Below are 26,935 nucleotides of genomic sequence, written 5' to 3' on the forward strand. Positions count from 1 at the left end.
CGCAGTCGTTGAGAGTCCGCCTGCCGATGCAGGGGACACGGGTTCGTGCCCCGGTGCGGGAGGATCCTATGTGCCGCGGAGCGGCTGGGCCCGTGAGCCATGGCCGCTGAGCCTGCGCGTCCGGAGCCTGTGTTCTGCAATGGGAGAGGCCACAACAGTGAGAGACCCGCGTACCGCAAAAAAAAAAAAAAAAAAAAAATTAGCTATCTTTTGTATTTATTTATTTATTTATGCATGCATGCATGCATGCATGCACGCCGCGCCATGTGGCATGTGGGATCTTAGTTCCCCAACCAGGATCAAACCCGTGCCCACTGCAGTGGAAGCGTGGAGTCTTAACCACTGGACCACCAGGGAATTCCCTACAGTTATCTTTTAAAAATAATTCTTATCTTTGAAAGATACATATTGAAGATTGAATTGATGAAATGATATGATGCTTGAGTTCTGCTTCAAAATAATCTAGTTCAGAGTGAGGGATATAGGTGGAAACAAGATTGACCATAATCTAATCATTTTTAAATCTGGGTGATAGGTATAATGTGATGGTTCCTTATATTCTTCTCTCTACTTTTCTATAATTTTGGAATTTTCCATAATAAAAAAAATTTTTTAGGTGCATGGGTAAGCTTTCGTGCACAGACCAGGTACTGTTCTGGTTGCTCAAGACTTTAGGCTTATGCAGGGGTCCTAGGTGAGCTTTTAGTGTCACATGTTGGTGAACACACAGCCTGTGCCTGATGAATATTGAATGAGTAAATGAAAGCAGAGAGGCATAAAGCTCTGACCCTTTTCTTCCTGTCTTTGCAGCGGAGCCCAGGGGGAATACGCTGGGTTGGCCACTATCCGAGCTTACTTAGACGGGAAAGGAGAGAGACACAGAACAGTGAGTGTGGACCGTTTGCTCACCACTGGGGGGTGGGGGGAGGGCAGCAGGTTCAGCTTTAGGGTCCCTTTCATTCTGTGGGACACTCCCTCCAAGTCTTCTTGGAAGAAGCTGGGGAAACATATAATCAAGAAACAAATGTCTATGAACTGGCTATTACGATCCTTGCCTCCAAGACGTTTCACTGGACCATTTTGAGGGAAAACATTTGGAGATAAAAGGCTTTCTCTCAAAGCCAGTCTGTAAAAGTCAGCCAGTTGGCTGTGGACCTGCTCCCCGCAGGGAGCAAAGGGAGGAAGGGGCAGGAATGTTGCCATTCCAAGCCTCCCTCCTTGGCTCAGCCCTGGACAGAGGGCAGAGACTGAGCTTTCATTCTTCTGTAACTCCTACTGTGCCTGAGCACAGTTCTTGTCATATGTATGCTCAGAAAATATTTATTGAATAAATAATTTCCCTATTAAGTGATTCTCAGCTCTAAGCAACAAAAGAAGGCACGGGACATGGAGCAGAGTTCACGGTTCTGCTTCTTTGTTTGCTTTGGGTGAGAGTCTAGTCTCCAGGGTCCAAACTGCTTTTGGGGGGCCCTTGTGTGGCCAGCAGCTGCTAATGGGCTCGCTAGGCCTCCACTAATCCCCAAAGGCAGTGCCTTTAGCAGATGACCTAACAACACAGGCTTCAGATTGTGGCTGAAGGAGGTCTGTGTTCCTGGGACCTTCATTTTGGTGATGGCCACGCTAAACTTGAATTGCATGAGCTGTGGAGGTAGTGTTAGAGGGAGCAGTGGGTAGGAGCCAGGAGCAGGTCGAAGCGTCTGCCCAGCCCAGGAGAGTTAGAGGAAAAGGTGCTGTGGTGGTCTGGCTGCCCACATAAGTGGGGTGCAGTGGGTGGTAGTCCAATCTTAGTCCATTCCTGGTTTTATTAAAGCTGGAAGATTGTTTATGGCCAGTTGCCTGGATTTTGCAGTGAAGAATTTAAATACTATTTCACTTCCCTTTCACAAAAGGGGAGAAAAAAATTTTTCTCCCACCTTCCCTTGCTTATCCATCCTGATTACACAGGTGTGTTTTCCCAGGCCTTCATCCTCGTTGGGGAATAGAATTGATTTTCAAAGACCTTTTGGAAAACAGGACATTTATTCCTTGAATAAGTTATTGAAGACTGGCCACATGCAAGGTACTGTGTGTGCCAGTCCAGAGAGAGATCAAGCGATAAATCAGACAGACACAGTCCCTGATATTTCAACTTTTTTTTTTTCGCTTGGGTGTTGAATTCTTTAACTTTCTAAGGAAGGGTTAGTTTGGAATTACAATTGTTCTTTGGACCTCAGAATCTCAGCACTGTCATAGAGTCAGAAAGGAAACGCTGGGACTCCAGTGAGAGGATGCCAGATGACTGACATTTAAAGTTGCTTTTTCTATTTTTCCTCCGTGGCTTCCATGTACTCAGTAGCCCCTGGAACTTCCCATTGTTATGTTCTTTAACCATGAGGTGTCTGGGACTCCTGGGGAGGGAGCCATTCATCCTGTGTAACCCTCTTCATGTCGCTCCTGCTTTATGGAGAGGCTGCCGAGATCTACACTGTGGTGCTTGTGGAAGGCCAGTGAGCAGCTAGTGAGAAAAGGCCAGCTAAAACCCAGGTCTGTCCACTCTGTGATACTTCCCATCCCTCCTTGGTTCCCTGCTCTTTAGTCTGACACCCAGAGCTATCTGTGAATGTCTAGGAGTTGGGACCAAACCAGAAAGGTCAAGGAAGAAGGATGAGAGACGTTTTGATTGGGCCTGGGCAGAGTTCTTCTGTGACTCATGGATCCTTTTTAGCTCCTTTTCCTTCTTTGTTTTTTCCAGTCCTCCCTTCTCTCTCAGTCCCCTTGTGTGTGACTTTTCTTCTGGCACCACTGTTCACACTACCATCACTGAAATGTTGGGAGAGGTTATTCTACTGAAAGACAGAGAGGAGTGGGATGCTGCATTTTGGGGGGTGGGTGAGGGGAGGCAGGGAAGGCTACCCAGTCACTGAGCTTGTAGAAATACAGAACTCTTAAGTTTGGAAATGTTGGCATCCTTTCTAGATTAAAGATTTTAATTAAACCTGACTTTCTTAGTTAGAGAAAAAGAAAATGACTTTTTTTTTTTTTTGCGGTAGGCGGGCCTCTCACTGTTGTGGCCTCTCCCGTTGCAGAGCACAGGCTCTGGACGCGCAGGCTCAGCGGCCATGGCTCACGGGCCCAGCCGCTCCGCGGCATGTGGGATCTTCCCGGACCGGGGCACGAACCCGTGTCCCCTGCATTGGCAGGCGGACTCTCAACCACTGCGCCACCAGGGAAGCCCCAGAAAATGACTTATTATTCAAATTGTCAGGGAGGATTTTTCAACATCAGAGATGTCTAAGACAGCTGCTTCCATACAGCAGACCCTAATGGAATCTATAAAATATATCCTTCTTTTGAAAAAAAAAAAAAAAAAAAAAGAATGTGGGGAAGTCATGTGCTACAGAACCTCCCGGGTTCCTGATGATTCTCTTATTTCAAGCTGTTTTGGAAGTTATTTTCACATTTACTCTTAGGTTAAATTTCAGAGGTTCCTAAAATGCAATGGCCAAGTTCTTGATTTACCAGTTTAACTTGAGAGAATACAAATTATTTAACAAACACTTATATAGAAATTACCCTGTGCCAGGCATTGTCCTAAACACTTTATAATTATTAACTCAATTTGCCTGTCAAATACTAACTCAGGTTTGTTGATCAGAGACTGAACTTCCTATACAAAGGGAAAACACTGACCAAAAACCCCCCCAAAAAACAAAAAAAAAACCACTGCCAAAAAACACCCCCAAAACCTGTATGTATTTTTCTTTTCTCAGCTGCCTGAGGCAAAGGAGTGGCCTTTTGTTTTTGGATTTTACCTGTGGTAAGACATTGATTTCCCTTGCAAAGGAGCCCTCCTCCTTAATCTGTCACTCATTCAGCAAGTCTTCTTCTTTTTTTTTTATAGATTTATTTTATTTATTTATTCATTTGTTTTTTGACTGCCTTGGGTCTTCCGTTGCTGTGTGCTGGTTTTCTCTGGTTGTCGCAAGTGGGGGCTACTTTTCGTTGCAGTGAGTGGGCTTCTCATTGCGATGGCTTCTCTTGTTGCAGAGCACAGGCTCTAGGTGCGCAGGCTTCAGTAGTTGTGGCACACGGGCTTCAGTAGTTGTGGCTCGCGGGCTTAGTTGCTCTGCGGCATGTGGGATCTTACCAGACCAGGGCTTGAACCCGTGTCCCCTGCATTGCCAGATGGATTCTTAACCACTGCACCACCAGGGAAGCCCCCAGCAAGTCTTTGAGGATGAGCTATGTTGGGTCTGTACCAGGTGCATTGGGGGGTTAGAAAAACACAGCATCCACCTAAACACTAACCAAAGAGGGTTAGTGTTGATAAAATATCAGATCTGGGTCCTGTTATTTCCAAGTCCTTTGCAACGCCACAATTTTTAAAGTGAGGATCCACATAGAAAATCAGAAACATCTAACAGCAAGAAATCCCTGACAAAACCACTGAGACCTTTTCTTCCCGCTAATTCTTATATCAGGATGTGTATTAGTTTCCCATGGCTACTGTAACAAATTACTACAAACTTAGTGGCTTAGAACAACACAGATTTATTTTCTTATAGTTATGGAGGCTAGAAGTCTGAAATTGGTTTCACTTGGCTAAAGTCAGTGTGTTGGCAGGGCTCGTTCCTTCTGGAGGATCCAGGAGAGAATCTGTTTCTTTGCCTTTCCTAGTTTCTGGAGGCCTCCTACATTCCTTGACTCATGGCCCCTTCCTGCCATCACTCCAACCCCTTGTTCAGTTATCACATCTTCTACCTTCTCTGTAGTCAAAGCTTCCCCTGGTTCCTTATCATGAGAACACTTGTGAATGCATTTAGGGTCCAGCCTATAATCCAGATTTCAAGATCCCATCTCAAGATCCTCAATTTCTCACCTCAAGATCCTTAATTTAATCACACCAGCAAAATCCCTTTTGCCAAATAAAGTCACACTCGTAGACTCTGGGATTAGAATGTGGACACATTTGGATGCTATTCAGTGTATCGCAAGATGAGTGACATTTTTAGCTTGGATGTTTTTGTTTCCTCATAACTTCTCTGGTATGAATTCTTCATTGAGGCCTTTAACAAATATTTTATATTCATTTTTAAATATTCACCTTTCCCCTCCTTGATCAGTGTTCTGCCCAGAAGGTATCCTTTTATCCAAAGATCCTTTGGTAGAATAAAACTATCTTGTGAGAAAGGAAAAATAACTCCATCTTTGGTCCTGAGAAATTAAAGGATTTAATACAAAAGCGAAACATTTAAACAAGAAAAAGGATGTGAGGACAGCACAGCATAATCAGCATGAGACCAGTAACCATTCAAAAGAGGCACTAACTTTCTGTCTGCAGAAGAACAACAAAGTAATTTCATGTTTGCCTCTGTTTGTAGTTCTCTTTGGATCACATGCATTTTGCTTAAGTAGATGGCTTTGCTGTTTCTGAGGAAACGGCTGTATGTAAGCTAAATTTCCCCTTCATAAGCCCATTTTTATGATGCCCATCCATTTCTCTTCAAGGGGTGTCAGTATTGGTTCTGGGATTAAAAAAAATTAAAAACAGGATTGTTTTCAGGGTCAATATTGCTTCTTCTTGTTGCTTTCTGTTGGAGGGAATTCCATGAGGCCCTTTCCTGTAGTGGGGCACCATCAGATCATACAGAGCACCTGTGTTCACATGATTTGGGGGCAGGAAATGAAAATGATTTAAATCTGGGGATTTTTTTTTTTTCTGCGGTACGCGGGCCTCTCACTGTTGTGGCCTCTCCCGTTGCGGAGCACAGGCTCCGGACGTGCAGGCTCAGCGGCCATGGCTCACAGGTCCAGCCGCTCCACGGCATGTGGGATCTTCCCGGACCGGGGCACGAACCCATGTCCCCTGCATCAGCAGGCGGACTCTCAACCACTGCGCCACCAGGGAAGCCCTAAATCTGGGGATTTTAACGTTGTGTGTGCCTACCATCTGCCTTCCATAAGAATTCAGCACATCTTTAAGCTCTGACTTAGGTACTAGCTCTTGAAATACTTTCTCTTGATCTCTTCAACTTGAAGTGGCACCCCATTATTCTGAGTTCCTTTGGTACCTGTGGGCTCTAGACATTTTTTTTTTAAAGAATTTTTATTTCCCCAATTATACTGACAACAACAAGATGCTTTGGAAAGAGAGGAACGGCTTCCTCAGATAAGGGAGGAGGAAATGTTTCCATTGGCCAAGGAGACTAGGTTGAGGTGATGTAGTCCCTGTTTAAAGGGTCCTTTTATTTATTTATTTATTTTTATTTTTTAACCTGACCGCACCGCCTGGCATGTGGGATCTTAGTTCCCCAACCAGGGATCGAACCCGCGTCCCATGCATTGGAAGCACGGAGTCTTAGCCACTGGACCTCCAGGGAAGTCCTTCTAGACATTTATTTATATGGATGCCAGCCTTGTCAGTGAATGCAGTGTGTGAGCACAGGGCAGGGGCTGATCGGCATTTGTGCTTAGTTATGATTCTCATGGCAACTAACAATTCATTGCACAGAGTGAGCATCCAATAATGAAGTAGTCATTGGTGTGTTGGCACTGGGAGGCCTTGGAATATGTCGACTATTACTTCTCCTGGTGTCAGTAGAGCCGAGCAGAGCACTGGAGCTGTGATGTGTGCATTTGAGTCCTAGAGTTTAACTTCCAATCTCATGTTCTTGTGAGGTGCTTTCTATATATTACAGCTGAGACAAGGTTAGGATAAGCCTAGGCCTGTTTTTGGTGTTGCTGGGATAAGGGAGGAGAGTATTAATATTCTGAAAGTCTTGAGGGAGCAGTATTTGGGGATTCAAGTGTAAACTGCTGTTGGACCTTGTTTTGCAATACAGTAATAATGAAATTGTAGTGAACTTTAAGGCACTACTGGTCAATTTAAATAGAGCGTGTGGCACCTATTGAATTTATGCTCCAAGTGTTTTGTAGGACTTTTCTGTCATTATGAATAGCCTGGTGATTTTTCTCTCCTTCCTTCGTTTCATTCCATTCCTAAGGTTTGCCTCATTCCAAAATCCGCACATGGAACCAATCCTGCAAGTGCCCACATGGCAGGCATGAAGATTCAGCCTGTGGAGGTGGATAAATACGGGAATATCGATGCAGCTCACCTCAAGGCTATGGTACTCATCTTCCACTTAACAGATGGGGAGGTCTGGGTTGGAAAGAAGTTGTGGGGATCAGGGATGGTTTATCTTCTTTTGCCTTCTAATTACAAGACTGCAGTTCCTCCTCTGAATGAGTCTAGGGAGAATGGCATAAAATCAGAAAACCTAGCCGACTCTGTAAGAAAAATAAAAGCAAGAGTCACATTGCTGGTCCAGAATAAAGCTGACCACAGTCTATTTTACCTCTTCCTTCTCTAACAGGGAGAAGGTCCTTTATGCTGAAATCCCATCATATAATGTGTGCATGTGTAAGAAACTGAATGAATTATTCATGCTGGTAGTAAGGATACTCCTTGCAGGATCTACCTGCCTCCTTCTGCCCAACCTTCCCCTCCTTCCCCCATTAACAGTCAAACTGGAAGTCACTGGTATTCTCAATCTTTGTGTTGGGAATTAAAACATAAATGTAGATTTTGCAGATGCTTGTGATGACCCCAGCCGTTACCTGCTGAATTTCAGGCAATATTCCATCTTCCTTCTTGCAGCACCAATCCCCACTCCCAACCTCCCAACCTCCAGGAAGAGGTTGCCTAGCAACCGTATCTGCTTTCCACTGGTGGACTGGAGGCTGCATCTTAAGAGGGAAGGAAATCACTTGAATAGCAATGTGATTTTGTCGGGGTTATTAGGTATGGAGACTGAGAACTTGATGTAACTACCTCAAAGGGAAGATGAAAACACACAACGCTGCTCATCTCTCCCATCCACCCTCCTGCTTCCATAGCTCCATAAAGTTTTTACTGATAAATATTCTGGGCCAGTAGTTATAATTATTAAGTCTCTCCAAAATAAGATATGACCTTAAAACATTTTTTTTTCATTTCCACATGAGCCTGTTCACTGACTTGCTGGTCAAAAAAACAGGAACATGCCTTTTATATATGCTTGCCTTCTGTCAAAAGGAAAAACGATGGGGTTTTTTTTTAATCAGAGCAGAACGCTCCTAGTGGGAATTCTAATTTCAATAGAATGGGAGGGAAAGGGGATAAGGGTGGATATGGCAAGATGAGCAGAGAGAGATTAACTGTGAGAATCAACTTGTCTGGAACCAAAAAGATCTGAAATAATTATTGAGATGATTTGAACCAAAGGAAAACCACGTTAGAGAGTTGAGCCCAAAATACCCAAAAATCTTCTGAACAGTTTTTTGGTTTTGACGATGGAGACCTATCCTGAAGGGATCTTGTTATTTCTTTGGAATGATTTACAAAGGGAGTAATGGCTGTGGATCTTCTATTAGCGTCCTCCTACATTGAGACAGTTCCAGAAATGAAAAGAACAAGTCTTTGTCTTTCTTAATCCTTTAAAATAAAAAGCGAGGGATTGGCTAAGAAAGAAACATTCCCTCTCATTGTCTCCCTCTGCCCTTTTTTATCTTTCAGGTGGATAAACACAAGGAGAACCTGGCAGCAATCATGATTACATACCCATCCACCAATGGAGTGTTTGAAGAGAACATCAGAGATGTGTGTGACCTGATCCACAAACACGGAGGACAGGTCTACCTGGACGGAGCAAATATGAATGCTCAGGTGGGCAGTGTGAGAGGGCTCCCTGAGAAAATGGTTAAGTACAAAAAAATAAAAATTCATTTTCTTTGATTTCTTGCCAGTTGTCTTAAAACATGACACTGAATTCAGAACAGAGACTGACTTTCTATATTGCCAAATCAAACAAAGTATGTACCACAATTTCACTGAGATTACAGACCCTAAGGAGGTCATGGGGGATGCTGAGGAGGAGGTAAAAAGGTTGACGGGAAGCAGGGAGTGAGCTGAATGTCCTTAGCTTGTCACAGGGTGTTATCCCTCCGGGGGTACTAAAGGCAATGAGGTCGCCTGACTCCCTTCCTGAGGGAATTTAGACCCAAGTTTTGGCCACTGGTAGCTGTTGATCTCCCATGGCCTTGGACTAGCTTCAGCTTCATCAGTGTGAAACAGCTGAATAGCTCTGTCCCTGAAGGGCTGATCCTGACTTCTTGGCAGGGCTTGGTGGGGGTGGTGGTGGTCTGTGTGATGTGTACCTTTGAGGAAATGCGTTAGGGAGACTGGAGGACAGGGACTTATCATCTTTTTAAGTGTCTTCTCAGCTTCCTCCTCTCCTTTTTTTAAAATTAATTAATTAATTAATTTATTTATTTATTTATTTTGGGCTGCATTGGGTCTTTGTTGTGGCGCGCTGGCTTTCTCTAGTTGCGGCGAGCGGGGGTTACTCTTTGTTGCTGTGCACGGGCTTCTCATTGCAGTGGCTTCTCTTTGTTGCGGAGCATGGGCTCTAGGTGCACGGGCTTCAGTAGTTGTGGCACGTGGGCTCGGTAGTTGTGGCTTGCGGGCTCTAGAGCGCAGGCTTAGTAGTTGTAGTGCATGGGCTTAGTTGCTCCGTGGCATGTGGGATCTTCCCAGACAAGGGCTGGAACCCATATATCCTGCATTGGCAGCTGGATTCTTAACCACTGCGCCACCAGGGAAGTCCCTTTTTAAAAAAATTTTTTTTAAAACCATTTCAGACTCTCTGCTTTTCTTTGCTCCTGTCTCATTTCTTTTGAGTAGTCCAGGGATTCTATTGCTTCAATAGCATAAATGGATTCTTTATCTTTGACCACATTCACAATTAGTCCAAATGCCAAAGTGGCAGGAACACCCGTTGAATGTTGTGGCCGGTACCAGGATGGTCCAGGAAAACTGTCAGCCTCCCTTTCTCTCCCTTGGCTCAGTATTCTCTCCAACAGCCTTCCAGCCCTTTATAGCCACGTGCCCTAAGGGGCCCTTTGGTAAAGTGCATAATACCCAAAGCAGGGGTGCTAGAAATTGCCTGTTTCAGTAGAAGGGAGGTACTATCTTTTCTTGCGCTAGGGGTACTTCCTCTTCTCCTTCTTGGGGTGAATACTTAGGAATTGACTGTATATTCAAATCTGTATTTTAAAATCTAAATTAGGCTAAAAAGTCAGTTGCAGTTTCCATAGAAACCACAAGCCACGCTGCCTGTGGGATGCCAGGTTTTGGTTGCATTATTTTTTTTTTTAACATCTTTATTGGAGTATAATTGCTTTACAATGTTGTGTTAGTTTCTGCTGTATATAAAGTGAATCAGCTATATGTATACATATATCCCCATATCCACCCCCCTCTTGTGTCTCCCTCCCACCCTCCCCATCCCACCCCTCTAGGTGGTCACAAAGCACCAAGCTGATCTCCCTGTGCTATGCAGCTGCTTCCCATTAGCTATCTGTTTTACATTTGGAAATGTATATATGTCCATGCCACTCTCTCACTTTGTCCCAGCTTACCCTTCCCCCTCCCTGTGTCCTCAAGTCTGTTCTCTACGTCTGCGTCCTTATTCCTGTCCTGCCCCTAGGTTCATCAGAACCATTTTTTTTTTTTTTAAGATTCCATATAAATGTGTTAGCACACGGTATTTGTTTTTCTCTTTCTGACTTACTCCACACTGTATGACAGACTCTAGGTCCATGCACCTCACTACAAATAGTTCAATTTCATTTCTTTTTATGGCTGAGTAATATTCCATTGTATATATGTGCTACATCTTCTTTATCCATTCATCTGTTGATGGACAGTTAGGTTGCTTCCATGTCCTGGCTATTGTAAATAGTGCTGCAATGAACGTTGTGGTACATGCCTCTTTCTTTCTTTTTTTTTTTTTTTTTTTTTTTTTTTTGCGGTACGCAGGCCTCTCACTGCTGTGGCCTCTCCCGTTGTGGAACACAGGCTCCGGACATGCAGGCTCAGTGGCCTTGGCTCACGGGCCCAGCCGCTCCATGGCATGTGGGATCTTCCCGGACTGGGGCACGAACCCATGTCCCCTGCATCGGCAGGTGGACTCTCAACCACTGCGCCACCAGGGAAGCCCCATGCCTCTTTTTGAATTATGGTTTTCTCAGGGTATATGCCCAGTAGTGGGATTGCTGGGTCATATGGTAGTTCTATTTTTAGTTTTTTAAGGAACCTCCATACTGTTCTCCATAGTGGCTGTATCAATTTACATTCCCACCAACAGTGCAAGAGGGTTCCCTTTTCTCTACACCCTCTCCAGCATTTATTGTTTGTAGATTTTTTGATGATGGCCATTCTGACTGGTGTGAGGTGATACCTCATTGTAGTTTTGATTTGCATTTCTCTAATGGTTAGTGATGTTGAGCATCCTTTCATGTGTTTGTTGGCAATCTGTATATCTTCTTTGGAAAAATGTCTATGTAGGTCTTCTGCCCATTTTTGGATTGGGTTGTTTGTTTTTTTTGATATTGAGCTGCATGAGCTGCTTGTATATTTTGGAGATTAATCCTTTGTCCGTTGCTTTGTTTACAAATATTTTCTCCCATTCTGAGGGCTGTCTTTTCGTCTTGTTTATGTTTTCCTTTGCTGTGCAAAAGCTTTTAAGTTTTACTGGGTCCCATTTGTTTATTTTTGTTTTTATTTCCATTTCACTAGGAGGTGGGTCAAAAAGGATCTTGCTGTGATTTATGTCACAGAGTGTTCTGCCTATGTTTTCCTCTAAGACTTTGATAGTGTCTGGCCTTAAATTTAGGTCTTTAATCCATTTGGAGTTTATTTTTGTATACAGTGTTAGGGCGTGTTCTAATTTCATTCTTTTACATGTAGCTGTCCAGTTTTCCCAGCACCACTTATTGAAGACACTGTCTTTTCTCCATTGTATATTCTTGCCTCCTTTATCAAAGATAAGGTGATCATATGTGTGTGGGTTTATCTCTGGGCTTTCTATCCTGTTCCATTGATCTATATTTCTGTTTTTGTGCCAGTACCATACTGTCTTGATTACTGTAGCTTTGTAGTATAGTCTGAAGTCAGGGAGCCTGATTCCTCCAGCCCCGTTTTTCCTTCTCAAGATTGCTTTGGCTCTTCGGGGTCTTTTGTGTTTCCATACAAATTGTGAAATTTTTTGTTCTAGTTCTGTGAAAAATGCCAGTGGTAGTTTGATAGGGATTACACTGAATCTGTAGATTGCTTTGGGTAGTAGAGTCATTTTCACAATGTTGATTCTTCCAATCAAGAACATGATGTATCTCTCCATCTCTTTGTATGTCTTTAATTTTTTTCATCAGTGTCTTATAATTTTCTGCATACAGGTCTTTTGTCTCCTTAGGTAGGTTTATTCCTAGGTATTTTATTGTTTTTGTTGCAGTGGTAAATGGGAGTGTTTCCTTAATTTCTCTTTCAGATTTTTCATCATTAGTGTATAGGAATGCAAGAGATTTCTGTGCATTAATTTTGTATTCTGCTGCTTTACCAAATTCATTGATTAGCTCTTGTAGTTTTCTGGTAGCATCTTTAGGATTCTCTATGTATAGTGTCATGTCATCTGCAAACAGTGACAGTTTTTCTTTTCCAATTTGGATTCCTTTTATTTCTTTTTCTTCTCTGATTGCTGTGGCTAAAACTTCCAAAACTGTGTTGAATAATAGCAATGAGAGTGGGCAAACTTGTCTTGTTCCTGATCTTAGAGGAACTGGTTTCAGTTTTTCACCATTAAGAACGATGTTGTCTGTGGATTTGTCATATATGGCCTTTATTATGTTGAGGTAGGTTCCCTCTATGCCTACTTTCTGGAGGGTTTTTATCATAAATGGGTGTTGACTTTTTGGAAAGCTTTCTCTGCATCTATTGAGATGATCATATGGTTTTTCTCCTTCAATTTGTTAATATGGTGTATCACATTGATTGATTGCATATATTGAAGAATCTTTGCATTCCTGGGATAAACCCCACTTGATCATGGTGTATGATCCTTTTAATGTGCTGTTGGATTCTGTTTGCTAGTATTTTGTTGAGGATTTTTGCATCTATGTTCATCAGTGATATTGGCCTGTAGTTTTCCTTTTTTGTGGCATCTTTGTCTGGTTTTGGTATCAGGGTGATGGTGGCCTTGTTGAATGAGTTTGGGAGTGTTCCTCCCTCTGCTATATTTTGGAAGAGTTTGAGAAGGATAGGTGTTAGCTCTTCTCTAAGTGTTTGATAGAATTCGCCTGTGAAGCCATCTGGTCCTGGGCTTTTGTTTGTTGTAAGATTTTTAATCACAGTTTCAATTTCAGTGCTTGTGATTGGTCTGTTCATATTTTCTATTTCTTCTCAGTTCAGCCTCAGAAGGTTGTGCTTTTCTAAGAATTTGTCCATTTCTTCCAGGTTCTCCATTTTATTGGCATATAGTTGCTTGTAGTAATCTCTCATGATCCTTTGTATTTCTGCAGTGTCAGCTGTTACTTCTCCTTTTTCATTTCTAGTTCTATTGATTTGAGTCTTCTCCCTTTTTTTCTTGATGTGTCTGGCTAATGGTTTATCAATTTTGTTTATCTTCTCAAAGTACCAGCTTTTAGTTTTATTGATCTTTGCTATTGTGTCCTTCATTTCTTTTTCATTTATTTCTGATCTGATCTTTATGATTTCTTTGCTTTTGCTAACTTTGGGTTTTTTTGGTTCTTCTTCCTCTAATTGCTTTAGGTGTAAGGTTAGGTTGTTTATTTGAGATTTTTCTTGTTTCTTGAGGTAGGATTGTATTGCTATAAACTTCCCTCTTAGAACTGCTTTTGTTGCGTCCCATAGGTTTTGGGTCATCGTGTTTTCATTGTCTTTTGTTTCTAGGTAGTTTTTGATTTCCTCTTTGATTTCTTCAGTAATCTTTTGGTTATTTAGTAGCATATTGTTTAGCTTACATGTGTTTGTATTTTTTATAGTTTTTTTCCTGTAACTGATACCTAGTCTCATAGCACTGTGGTCAGAAAAGATACTTGATACAATTTCAATTTTCTTAAATTTACCAAGGCTTGATTTGTGACCCAAGGTATGATCTATCCTGGAGAGTGTTCCATGAGCACTTGAGAAGAAAGTATATTCTGTTGTTTTTGGATGGAATGTCCTATAAATATCAATTAAGTCCATTTTGTTTAATGTGTCATTTAAAGCTTATGTTTCCTTATTTATTTTCATTTTGGATGATCTGTCTATTGGTGAAAGTGGGGTGTTAAAGTCCCCTGCTATTACTGTGTTACTGTTGATTTTCCCTTTTATGGCTGTTAGCATTTGCCTTACGTATTGAGGTGCTCCTATGTTGGGTGCATACATATTTATAATTGTTATATCTTCTCTTGGATTGATCCCTTGATCATTCTGTAGTGTCCTTCTTTGTCTCTTGTAATAGTCTTTATTTTAAAGTCTATTTTGTCTGATATGGGAATTGCTACTCCAGCTTTCTTTTGATTCCCATTTGCGTGGAATATCTTTTTCCATCCCCTCACTTTCAGTCTGTATGTGTCCCTAGGTCTGAAGTGGATCTCTTGTAGACAGCATATATAAAGGTCTTGTTTTTGTATCCATTCAGCCAGTCTGTGTCTTTTGGTTGGAGCATTAAACCATTTACATTTAAGGTAATTACCGATGTGTATGTTCCTATTATCATTTTCTTAATTGTATTGGGTTTGTTATTGTAGGTCTTTTTCTTCTCTTGTATTTCCTGCCTAGAGAAGTTCCTTTATCATTTGTTGTAAAGCTGGTTTGGTGGTGCTGCATTCTCTTAGCTTTTACTTGTCTGTAAAAGTTTTAATTTCTCCGTCGAATCTGAATGAGATCCTTGCTAGGTAGAGTAATCTTGGTTGTAGGTTTTTCCCTTTCATCACTTTAAATATGTCCTGCCACTCCCTTCTGGCTTGCAGATTTCTGCTGAAAGATCAGCTCTTAACCTTATGGGGATTCCCTTGTATGTTTTTTGTTGATTTTCCCTTGCTGCTTGTAAAGTTTTTTTCTTTGTATTTAATTTTTGTTAGTTTGATTAATATGTGTCTTGGCGTGTTTCTCCTTGGATTTTTCCTGTATGGGACTCTCTGTGCTTCCTGGCCTTGATTGACTATTTCCTTTCCCATGTTCGGGAAGTTTTCAACTATAATCTCTTCAGTTATTTTCTCAGTCCCTTTCTTTTTCTCTTCTTCTGGGACCCCTATCATTCGAATGTTGGTGCATTTAATGTTGTCCCAGAGGACTCTGAGACTGTCGTCAATTCTTTTCATTCTTTTTTCTTTATTCTGCTCTGCAGTAGTTATTTCCACTATTTTATCTTCCAGGTCACTTATCCGTTCTTCTGCCTCAGTTATTCTGCTATTGATCCCTTCTAGAGAATTTTAAATTTCATTTATTGTGTTGTTCATCATTGTTTGTTTGCTCTTTAGTTCTTCTGGGTCCTTGTTAAACGTTTTTTGTATTTTCTCCATTCTATTTCCAAGATTCTGGATCATCTTTACTATCATTACTCTGAATTCTTTTTCAGGTAGACTGCCTATTTCCTCTTCACTTGTTTGGTCTGGTGGGTTTTTATCTTGCTCCTTCATCTGCTGTGTGTTTCTCTGTCTTCTCATCTTGTTTAACTTGCTCTGTTTGGGGGTCTCCTTTTTGCAGGCTGCAGGTTCATAGTTCCCATTGTTTTTGGTGTCTGCCCCCAGTGGGTGAGGTTGGTTCAGTGGCTTGTGTAGGCTTCCTGGTGGAGGGGATTGGTGCCTGTGTTCTGGTGGATGAGGCTGGATCTTGTCTTTCTGGTGGGCAGGGCCACGTCTGGTGATGTGTCTTGGGGTGTCTGTGAACTTAGTATGATTTTAGGCAGTGTCTCTGCTAATGGGTGGCTTGTGTTCCTGTCTTGCTAGTTCGTTGGCATGGGCATCCAGTACTGGAGCTTGCTGGCTGTTGGGTGGAGCTGGGTCTTAGCACTGAGATGGAGATCTCTGGGAGAGCTGTTGCTGATTGATATTACGTGGGCTGGGAGGTCTCTGGTGGACCAATGTCCTGAACTTGGCTTTCCCACCTCAGAGGCTCAGGCCTGATACCAGGCCAGAGCACCGAGACCTTGTCAGCCACACCGCAGGTAGGAGACAGCTAAATATGCAAGTATCTCAGTGGCTTCTTAAATGATGGGAAGATGTGATGCATGAAGGACACCAACTCAAGTCTCACGGCTTAGTTCTGTGATCTTGGACCAGGCAGTTAACTTCTCTGTGCCTCAGATTTCCTTTTGTGCAGTACCTCCTCGCCCCAGAGGCCCAGTCAGGTGGGAGGTAAGGGCTGTCGCTCACAGGCTGTGCTGGGAGGAAGCCCGGGAGGCTGGCGCAGGACTGCCAGAGCAATCATATGCCTGGCACAGTATTAGATGTTCAAGATACAGGAGTGAACGAGAGAGATGATATACTTTGGCCTCCTGAAGTTTATATCCAGTTGTATTTATATCGAGTAGGGCATATAATTTCCTTGTCTCAATTCTCTCATCTGTGGAGGGAGAAGAGACAGGCACTGCGTCCCACTCACTGCGTTCTTGGGGAAAGTGCTCCGCCTCCTTGGCCTTGGGAAGGCCTTGCACCATCATGTGTAGGGCGAGGGTGGGGTACCTAGTGCCCAGAGGCCTGCCTCCTTGCAGCATTTGGGAGGTAAAGGGGGGCCACTTTACCTCCCAACAGGAAACTCAGCGCCCCTGTCCCCAGCCGAGGAACCGGCAGTTTAAAGGCCACGGGCACATGGAGGGTGAAGGCTGCTGGTGGGGGCGGCCTGGTTGTAGTATTAAGTATGTTTCTGTGAACAGCTCCATCTGCCTTTCCTCTCAGGGGGAACAGCATGGCCGCCTCTCCAGAACACACCTTCGAGCTCTTGACTTTTGCTTTTGGCTCTTTCCCTTTGTGGTAGGTGGGAATCTGTCGTCCTGGAGACGTTGGGTCTGATGTCTCACACCTAAATCTTCACAAGACCTTCTGCATTCCCCATGGCGGAGGTGGCCCTGGCATGGGGCCCATCGGAGTGTGAGTTCTGGGCCCTGGTTTCAGGATGGCTTTGAAGACTGAGAATCAAAGATTGGTCTCAAACTCTCTGTTCTTCTCATCGAGGTCTTCAAGTGTCAGGATACCTTCACATGTGGCGTGCCTATAAGGGCTGGGTGAGGAGCAGTGAAAGGGGTGCTTTTAGGGTTTGTCTAAGGAGAAACATACTTAGATTTTATTAACCACAGTGTGTGACCTCACTCAGCTCCCAGTCACGCATAGACAAAGCAGGATTATTAACAGAGTAATGAATAGGGACCTTTACTGAGCATTATGGCTGAGAACTGGCATATTAGCACCTAGAAGTGCCTCTCAGACTTTAATTTAGACTTCTAAGCAGCTTTTCTTTATTTCTTTTTAAAATCAGCTGATGGTTACATCTGAGGATCTAACATATAACATGGTGACCATAGTTGATAACACTATTGTATAATTGAAATTTGCTAAGAGAGTAGAACTTAAATGCCCCCCCAAAAAGAAAGTGAATTGGGTGTAAGATGTTGAACACTTTGCAGCCTGAATTCTTATTACATCTGAGATAAGTAAGAAGGAAACAGACGTTATTACTAGAAATAATTGGATGAAGTCAGAATAAGACTAAAGCAGTATCTTGTAGCAGTTGATAACTTTACACTGTGAAGCCAAATCATCTCATGAAAATGATGCTGAGCAGCCATTTCCTGAGCATCTTCATTTTTCCAAAACTGTGCCACAGGGGTCAGTCTTCAGGAATGCTGCGAGCCTGGCCCGCTTGCTTTCTTCTTCTTTCCTTTTTGATTACTATTATTTATAGTAAGTGAAGGAGGCCCAGTGCCTCAGCTGTGGGGGAGGCAGGGTGGCTGACGTTCACATGCTGGCCTCTGATGTGTTACCCCATGGGGCTTCTTCTCAGCAGCATCCTTCTATATCCCTTAGATGCCTTGGGAAAGAGTGTGGGAGCCAGGGCTGAGAGGGAGCGGGTGTGTAGGGCTGGGATGTCACCACATTCTTGTGAGCCCATGGCCCTGCATACTATTCCAGGCTGCTTGTCTCTGCCAGATTTGCCGCCACGGTTCTTGGGTGAGCTGCTGGGATGCTGATGGCTGCTGAGCCATGCCTCCAGCAGAGGAGGAAGGAAGGAACACTTCCTGAACATCTGCCCCTTAGCAGGTGCCGGGTCCCTCCCATGTCAGAGTTCCTCTGCTAGGAATAGAGCTTCCTGAGAGGGCCCAGCACCTGCCTGTTTGGTTAGACTGGATCTTGTTACAGCTTCTAAATTTGTATTAAAAAAAACAATACAGGAAGAAGCATCTTGTCCCTTTTCTGCCTGACCATCCCATCATTTCGGTAAAGCCAAGCGAAGATGCCCGGCCTTTGGGTACCATCAGCGCGGCCCCTTGGGGCTCCAGTTCCATCTTGCCCATTTCATGGGCTTATATTAAGGTGAGGCCTATGGATGTGTGTTAGAGGGGTGGGGGGATGTGATGTGTGGGTGGGGAACTGAGACTGCAGACTTGAAAATTGCTGGCTTGAGTGGAAGAAACCTTCTTAAAGGGATCAGCTAAAACTCATTTTGTCTCTTCTTCATCAGGCTGTTTTCCTTTGGGTTCTCATAGTGGGTTTAACACCAGAGGAACTGACATGCCAGATATATTTTTCCAGACAGAGTTAAGTACCATGAGTCATATGGATGTTCTGGCCACGTCATTTGGTTTCCTGTAGGATTTGTATGGCCCCTCGCAAGTGAAAAACAGTGCACATACTAATTATTACACTTGGTTGAGATCCTGGGATAAATTTTAGGACTACATCTCATTTCGCTTTATATTTCTTGGGAGCCTGGAGGATAAGATGAAAATAGCAGAAATTTGCTTATGTGGTGGTTTCCCAAAGCTCTTTGCCCTTTAGGGTCTGTGGAACTATACTCTCGGGGGTAATTAGACTTTGTCAGAGAACAGGCTTCCTTCCTTTGTGTTTTTCCAAGAAACACTATGGCCGGAGTTTATTTTATCCAGCTCTTGTTCAAACTGTCCTGCCTACCTCCTGGGCTGAGAAGACCGTGCATTGGATAGGAGCACTTCTTCAGCCGCTAATTAGAGCAGCCTTCCCCAACTGGCTCCCCTCCTTAGAGGAAGGGAGGATTCTGGTGAAATACACCCCTAACTCAGCTATGCAAATCACACCAGATGACTCTTTGGGCTGGTTGTTATTCTTGAACAGTGTCGCATTTATGATTCTTAATGAAAACTTTCTGGGAAGCTGGAGCAACACTTCTGTACCCCAGAGACTAAAACCTGCTTTTTGAAATGATACTCCAGTTAGTTTGCAAGCAGTAAAAACAAAAACAATCATAATAAAGGTCTGCTTCTTTGCAAACAGAATCTAATTTACAGCTTCCTTTTGGTCTCTACAAACCTGAGTTGTTTGTTATGGAACGTTATTTGGGCTGGAGATGAATCACGTATAGAAAATAAATGCCCCAAGGCTGGTTTGGCCATATGCCAGGAACACCAGACAGAGCCTCAGTTTAAAAATGAAATAAATAAAGTAGGGTTTAAGCCACGCCTCTGACCTAGGGCCCTTCCTTTATTTCAGGCTGTTGTTACTTATCACCTGGACTCTAGAATTATCTTCTCTCCCTGCTGCAGTCCCTCTTGGAGACTCCCTACAGGACTGCTAGATTCCCACCAGGGCTCTCCATCCTCTCCTCGCTTCCCTTTGCCTCTACCACTGGATCTCCCTAGCCTAGCCTGCACAAAATCTTTAGGGGATTCTTCCAAAATGCACTTGCCTAGGGCCCATCCCAGAGAGAATCAAATTCAGCATATGCAAGTTAGGACTTGGGCCATCAAGCTGCTCAGAGACTCTGATGCACAGGCCGAGAGGCAGTGGCTGGCTGAACCAAGTCCAGGTCCTTCCCAGCAAGGGTTTGAGGCTTGTGAGAGGTAGTCACAGCCTACCTGGCTCTACAGCACCTCCCAAGCTGCAGCCATGTGCCTTCCATTCCCTACCTTTGTTTCTGCCGTTCTTCTCACTTGGAGTGTCGTCCCCTTTCTCTTTGTCTATCCACATTCTACACATTTTCAAGTTTCCACTCAAGTTCTAACTCTTACTCTAGGAACCCTTCTTTGACCAAAATGTGTCCTCTCCTTACTTTGGACTTTGGTGTCCCTGCTCTTTTACTTGGTGCTTTCTCATTTGCCTTACGTTAGTTATGTCTTAATACACATCAAGCCTCCATCATATGAGGTGTTCTGGGAAGAAAGTAGTGAGTAAAACTTGGTGCAGTCCTGGTTTTAAGCTCTTTGCTGCTAATGGCATTCACCCCATCTAATCACAGGGACTTATGAACCACCAGAAAAGAATAAGATTGAACCTGGCAGTTGTTAAACATAAAGGCCTCAAATGTGGACAATTGGAAGACAAACCATACAAAATGGATTCAGTGGGGATTTTGGCCAAGATCCCATGAGATTCCTGGCAATTATCAAGGCATCTCAAATTCACAATGAACAACCAAACAAAACCTCCCCCAAATGCACGTAACCTAAAAACAATTCTTTTTCTTTGGTAGATAACACAATAGTCAGCAGTTAGTTTTGCCCTGTTCTAAGCTTTGTAACTACAATAAGAAGCATAAAATTACTGTTCAAAGGAGGAAACCAAAAATTATTTCAGGCTTAGAGAGGATTGACAGATATTCTTGTTAGGATATTTCACTCATCTGCAATCCAGAGAGTGATGGTAGGCTGACTTCCTTTGTGAGTGGGATTTATCTGGGGTTACCTTTGGCTAGTGTCCATTGGGTTTCCCTGTTCCGTGGTTGATGGCTCTTTTTTCCTCTGTTGCAGATGATGGGAGGCAAGGGCCTTAAACAGGCCACAGAAATTGCTATATTAAATGCCAACTACATGGCCAAGAGATTAGAAAAACACTACAGAGTCCTTTTCCGGGGTGCAAGAGGCAAGTATGAACTTTAGTCTGTATTCACCTTGGTTTTCTTCCTTGGCCAAACCAAGTTGGACCTAGTGGATGAGGCTTTCAGAAGAGGGTGGGGAACTTCTGTTTCTTAGCACAGACCAGAGAAAAGCCTAGAGTTACTGGAAAGCACTTCAGTTTAGTAAACAGGATATCACTACTTGCGAGGCTCTGCCATGCACTTAGTGTCTGAAGCGCAGGCCAACACGGAGCCCACACCACTGAGAGATGTATACATAAATACCAGGCACTCATTACCTCCTCCAGTTCCATGGGAATGAGTGGAGTAATTCAGACTGGGCAGAGGCAGGGCAGAATAGTTGGGAGAACCTTCTGGGAGGAGCCGTTTGAGATAAGCCTGAAAGGAAGAGTAGCAGAACCCCAGTAAACAGAGATACAGGAGCAAGCCAGAGAGAAAGGAGCTGTCTGGGTGGCGGGAGTGTCGGGTGGGTTGAGGGATGGGATAGGAGGAAAGGGAGCAGATGAGGATGAGGCTGGAGAGGTAGCATGGGGCTTGGAAGGCCTTGGAAGGCTCTGGACTCTACAGCTGGGCCAGAAGGGTTGTTGAGCAGGGTAATGACAGGATTAAGAGGATGTTAATATCAGTAAGACAGTGGGAGGAGATGCACATGCTGTTAGAAGTAGAATCAGGGGAGTTAGTTACTAATTAGTTGAGAGTGAAGAAATGTTAGGTAAGCCTCCCTCTTGGAGTAAGAGATGGAGGAACAAGCTCTCCCTGGAAGTGATGGGAGAGGCTGGAGCAGGTAGACTTGCAGAGATGTGGCTCTGGGCACAGAATCTGAAAGCAGGCTCTTGGAAATGGTGGGACCCAAGGAAACAGTGTTGAGAAGCCAGAGCAAAACCCCTGAAGCAGATGGCTACATGGAGTGGGTGCAGGAAAAGTGGCATCTGGTGAGGGGGCCTCTGTGCCGAGGCAGCTTTAGATGCCCCCCTTCCCAACCCCCAGCATATGTCATGGCGCCTGTCCTTCCTGCCTCTGCTCTGGCCCCACCTCCTCCCTGAGGCTGCCCTTTCCTTTCCCGGTGGCGAGAACTGCTCCTCTCGGCTCCCTCCTCCGCGGAGGCTTCTCCCACTCCGTTTATCATCTGGCTGTGTCTCCTGCAGACCTTGAGCTCCTGCCCGGCGGAGGCTGTGGCTGCCTCGGTCCCTGGCATCGTGTCAGCACAACACGCACAGTCAGCACATGTGGGTGGTCTTACGTGACATGGAGGGACAGGCTGAAGAGCAGGTGGCTTAAAAAGACTCAGGTCTTATGAGTCTTAAAAAGCACCATTGCCTTTCACAATTAGGAAGCCTTTGGTCACCTTCGAAAGCAGTTAGGGCCCAACAGTGCGGTAGATGCTAGATGGAAATGGGCTGAGAAGTAGGCTGAGGTTGGGAGAAGGGAGAAGCTTTCACGGTTTGGGGGGTTTGGTGGTGAAGGGGGACAGGAGCTGCTTCAATAGGATGAAGCTTTTTTTTTTTTTTTTTTTTTTTTGCGGTACGCGGGCCTCTCACTGCTGTGGCCTCTCCCGTTGCGGAGCACAGGCTCTGGACGCGCAGGCTCAGCGGCCATGGCTCACGGGCCCAGCCGCTTCGCGGCATGTGGGATCTTCCCGGACCGGGGCATGAACCCGTGTCCCCTGCATCGGCAGGTGGACTCTCAACCACTGTGCCACCAGGGAAGCCCAGCTTTGTTTGTTTTTAAATAAGAGAACAAGATGATTTTAAGCTGCCAGGGAAAAGGCTGTGAAGAGGGGAGAGTGAAGCTACAATAGAGGGAATAATAGGAGGGGGAGTCAAGTCACCCTGGAGGTGATGGGAGGGTGGCGCTAAGAGGCAGGTGGACAGGCGGCGCAGGGGCTGTGGGCACGGAATCCGAGACCAGGGGGCCACAGGTCTTGAACTTGGGGCAGAGAGAGCAGAGAGCCGTCAGTAACCAGCGCCCAGACCCAGGGCCACGGGTACGAGGCCACGCTTTGGCTCTTAGTGTCTCCAGCCCAGGGAAGTGTGCATCTCCACCTGTGATCTTTAATTTAAAGGCTGATCTTGCTTTGTAAATATGTATCCAAAAGGGTGGTTCTGGAGTTTGAAAATAGAAAAGAACTAAATAATCGGGAGCTCTGGTTAACAATGCTCCCCAGAGAGTAGGAAAGAAAAGTTGTGGGTAATATGTCTCTAAGCAACACAATGAAATGCTTGTGTTGGGTATGAAAGAAGCTACAAGAGCTACTAATTAATTCAAATATAGCTCCTGTGCTGTGAGATGCATCCTGCTTATGTATTGGCCTTCAGGATTAGCATCAGTATTGGTTTTGTCTGATTATATAAGTCATGTACATATGCTCAATATAGAAAATTTGGACAATAAAAAAGTTTGAGGAAGAAAATGTAAATGATCCATGGTTCCATCAAACAGACATTACCACTGAATATTTTGCTGTATTCCTTCCCACCTTACTTTTAGACAATTGAGATCATATTATAAACACAGTGTGTATCCTGTTTTTTAACTTTATTTTATATTGCGATTATTTTCTAGTCATTAAAGGTGCTTTGAAAGTTGCTACATCGATTCTATCATATATACCATGATTTAAGTAATTGTAGGGGTCCCCCCCACACCTCCTGCCCACCATGTTATTTGCATTTGTAACAATGCTGCAATGAACATCTTTTACCTAGATTTTTTTTTTAATGTCCTTGACTATTTCTGTAGAAGAGAAGTTATCTCAGAGGATCTGAATGCATTTAAGCTCTTGAAATGTATGGCCTTGTTTCCCCTCAGAGACAATAGCAATTGATTTCATTCTAACAGCATAAGAGTGACCATCGCACTGGGGCCCAGTGAGCACCAAGTGCCAGGCTGGGAAAGCAACACAAACCAAACCCAAAATGTCTTTGCCAATTTGATGGGTGAAAATAATCTTTTTGCTTTAATTTACAAGGTTTAGGGTTTTTCTTCTTCTAATTGTTATTTTTTATTTAATACTTCCTTAGGATTAAGTTTATTTAACAACTTCATTGAGATAGGATTCACATACCATACACATCACCCACTGAATTTCAGTGGTTTTTAGTGTGCTCACAGAGTTGTGCGATGCAAGCCTGAGTTCTTTAGAGCGAGAACAAATGTGGTGTGGACCGCATGGGGATGCATGGCACTCCAGGAGGGGAAAGTGAATGAGCACCTGTTGCTCAGGTGCCTGTCGTGTGCTTGGCATCACGTGACTGGTTCGGGCAGAGACTGTCCCAGGAGATTTGCAACACAAAGATGGATGAAATTTCCATTTGTTTTGACATTTTATCCAAGAATTAAATAATGAATTGTATTTCTCATCCCAAGCAGAAAGAGATTGATGATTACAGACTTTCTTACCCAATCCCAAAGTTCACGAAACCAAAAATTGTCTCGTGTTTGGTCTGGTAAACACATTCATTATACAATCGGAGGCTTAGTATTTTAGGGCCTAAAAAAGAATGATTGCCATACCTCCTGAGAGCCCAAAATAGAAATGTTCTTAATAAACACATTGTATTCCAAAATGTCTAATGGCAATATTAGAAGACGTTACTCATCTTAATCATATTTACCAGCTCTAAATAAGACTGGAATCATGGACGACTGTGAGGCAATAATTTTAATGAACTCCAGCCTTCCCTTTATGAACCATTTCTTTGAGAGATTTGAAAATACCAGCGAAACTTGTTGAGGCTTAGTGTTTTGTGAAACAAGGAAGTGATAGCGAAGAATTGGGATGGGGAAGCAGCAGTAGTATTTATTCTGCTAGGATAAGGAAAGAAATTACCTCAGGTAGGGTGAGGCATTTTTAAAGGAGGAACTGAAAAAATTCACAGGTGTCTGCTCTTGTGGGAGGCTAGGCTCACTGTTTGACCCAAGTAGAGTTCCCATCAGTGGATAGGCCATTTTGTTAGTAGCCCAGTGTTTTATTTATGTTTTAATTTCTTAAATGCTTATCTCTTTTTGACCTTAGGCAAACCTAACTCTGCCTGGAAATTCCTGTCCCTGAAGAAGTTTCCCGGTGGCCTTTATGGGCAGGTGGACATGGGCCTTAGAGGCTGGACCCTCACATCCCTGGCTGGGAAGTGACCTCCTGAGGCTAGGGGGGGTGGCCCACCTACTTGACCTCATTCCCAGGGAAACAGGAGTCTTGATGCTGTTAGTTGTGGTCCCTGGGTTGCAAATGAAAAGCTTGACCAAGCGTTGATTGCCCACCCAAGCTTTCTAATTAGCTAGTGAGTTCCATTTATTTCTGGGCACTCACTCTGAGGATGCAGGATAAGAAGTTTTAAGTGCCTGCTCTCAAGGAGGGTTTTGGGAAGCCTTATCTTTCTGTAGCACTTTCCCATGTCATCTTCAGCCTTGTAAGATAATTAACACATGAAGGGTTGGGAGGAGGGATGTTCCAAGCTTAGAGCCAAGGCACTTTCTTTCTTTCTTTTTTTTTTTTTTTTAATTGGGGTATAGTTGCTTTACAAATCTGTGTTAGTTTCTTCTGTACAGCAAAGTGAATCAGCAATATATATATATATATATCCCCTCTTTTTTGGATTTCCTTCCCATTTAGGTCACCACAGAGCATACAGTTCCCTGTGCTATACAATCTGTTATTAGTTATCTGTTTTACACTTAGTAGTGTATATATGTCAATTCCAATCTCCCAATTCATCCCACCCACCCCTTACCCCATAGTATCCATACGTTTGTTCTCTATGTCTGTGTCTCTATTTCTGCTTTGTAAATAAGATTGTCTATACCAGTTTTTTTCAGATTCCACATATATGTGTTAATATATGATATCTGACTTACTTCACTCTGTATGACAGTCTCTAGGTCCATCCATGTCTCTACAAATGACCCAATTTCGTTCCTTTTTATGGCTGAGTAATATTCCATTGTATATATGTACCACATCTTTATCCATGCATCTGTTGATGGACATTTAGGTTGCTTCCATGTCCTAGCTGTTGTAAATAGTGCTGCAGTGAACATTGGGGTACATATATCTTTTTGAATTAGTTTTTAATCTTTTCCAGATATATACTCAAGAGTGGAATTGCTAGATGATAGTTCTATTTTTTTTTTTTTTTTTTTTTTGGTGGTACGCGGGCCTCTCACTGTTGCGGCCTCTCCCGTTGCAGAGCACAGGCTCCGGACGCGCAGGCTCAGCGGCCATGGCTCACGGGCCCAGCTGCTCCGCAGCATGTGGGATCTTCCCGGACCGGGGCACGAACCTGTGTCCCCTGCATTGGCAGGCGGACTCTCAACCACTGCGCCACCAGGGAAGCCCTGATAGTTCTATTTTTAGTTTTTAAGGAACCTCCATACTGTTCTCCATAGTGGCTGTATCAATTTACATTCCCACCAACAATGCATGAGGGTTCCCTTTTCTCCACACCCTCTCCAGCATTTATTGTTTGTGGATGATGGCCATTTTGACTGGTGTGAGGTGATACCTCACTGTAGTTTTGACTTAAATTTCTCTACTAATTAGTGATGTTGAGCATCTTTTCAAATGTTTGTTGACCATCTGTATATTTTCTTTGGAGAAATGTCTATTTAGGTCTTCTGCCCATTTTTTGATTGGGTTGTTTTTTTTGATATTGAGCTGCATGAGCTGTTTGTATGTTTTGGAGATTAATCCTTTGTCAGTTGCTTCATTTGCAAATATTTTCTCCCATTCTGAGGGTTGTCTTTTCGTCTTGTTTATGGTTTCCTTGGCTGTGCAAAAGCTTTTAAGTTTCATGAGGTCCCACTTGTTTATTTTTGTTTTTATTTCCATTTCTCTAGGAGGTGGGTCAAAAAAGATCTTGCTGTAATTTATGTCAGAGAGTGTTTTGCCTATGTTTTCCTCTAAGCGTTTTATAGTGTCTGGCCTTACATTTAGGTCTTTACTCCATTTTGAGTTTATTTTTGTGTATGCTGTTAGGGAGTGTTCTAATTTCATTCTCTTACATGTAGCTGTCCAGTTTTCCCAGCACCACTTAT

The 26,935-nt window shown here is 43.6% G+C and overlaps 1 protein-coding gene across 1 annotated transcript in view; it reads left to right on the forward strand.

The window, feature by feature from the left end:
- GLDC (glycine decarboxylase) overlaps positions 1-26,935 on the forward strand; it is a 97,695-nt gene that overhangs the window by 62,121 nt on the left and 8,639 nt on the right. The window contains exons 16-21 of the mRNA XM_060102155.1: positions 811-886; positions 6,984-7,109; positions 8,537-8,686; positions 16,838-16,950; positions 18,249-18,390; positions 20,799-20,910. Coding sequence (XP_059958138.1) covers positions 811-886; positions 6,984-7,109; positions 8,537-8,686; positions 16,838-16,950; positions 18,249-18,390; positions 20,799-20,910 — 719 coding nt within the window. The remainder of the gene's footprint in view (positions 1-810; positions 887-6,983; positions 7,110-8,536; positions 8,687-16,837; positions 16,951-18,248; positions 18,391-20,798; positions 20,911-26,935) is intronic.

Source organism: Mesoplodon densirostris, chromosome 6 (assembly GCF_025265405.1).
Source record: "Mesoplodon densirostris isolate mMesDen1 chromosome 6, mMesDen1 primary haplotype, whole genome shotgun sequence".
Classification (NCBI taxonomy): Eukaryota; Metazoa; Chordata; class Mammalia; order Artiodactyla; family Ziphiidae; genus Mesoplodon; species Mesoplodon densirostris.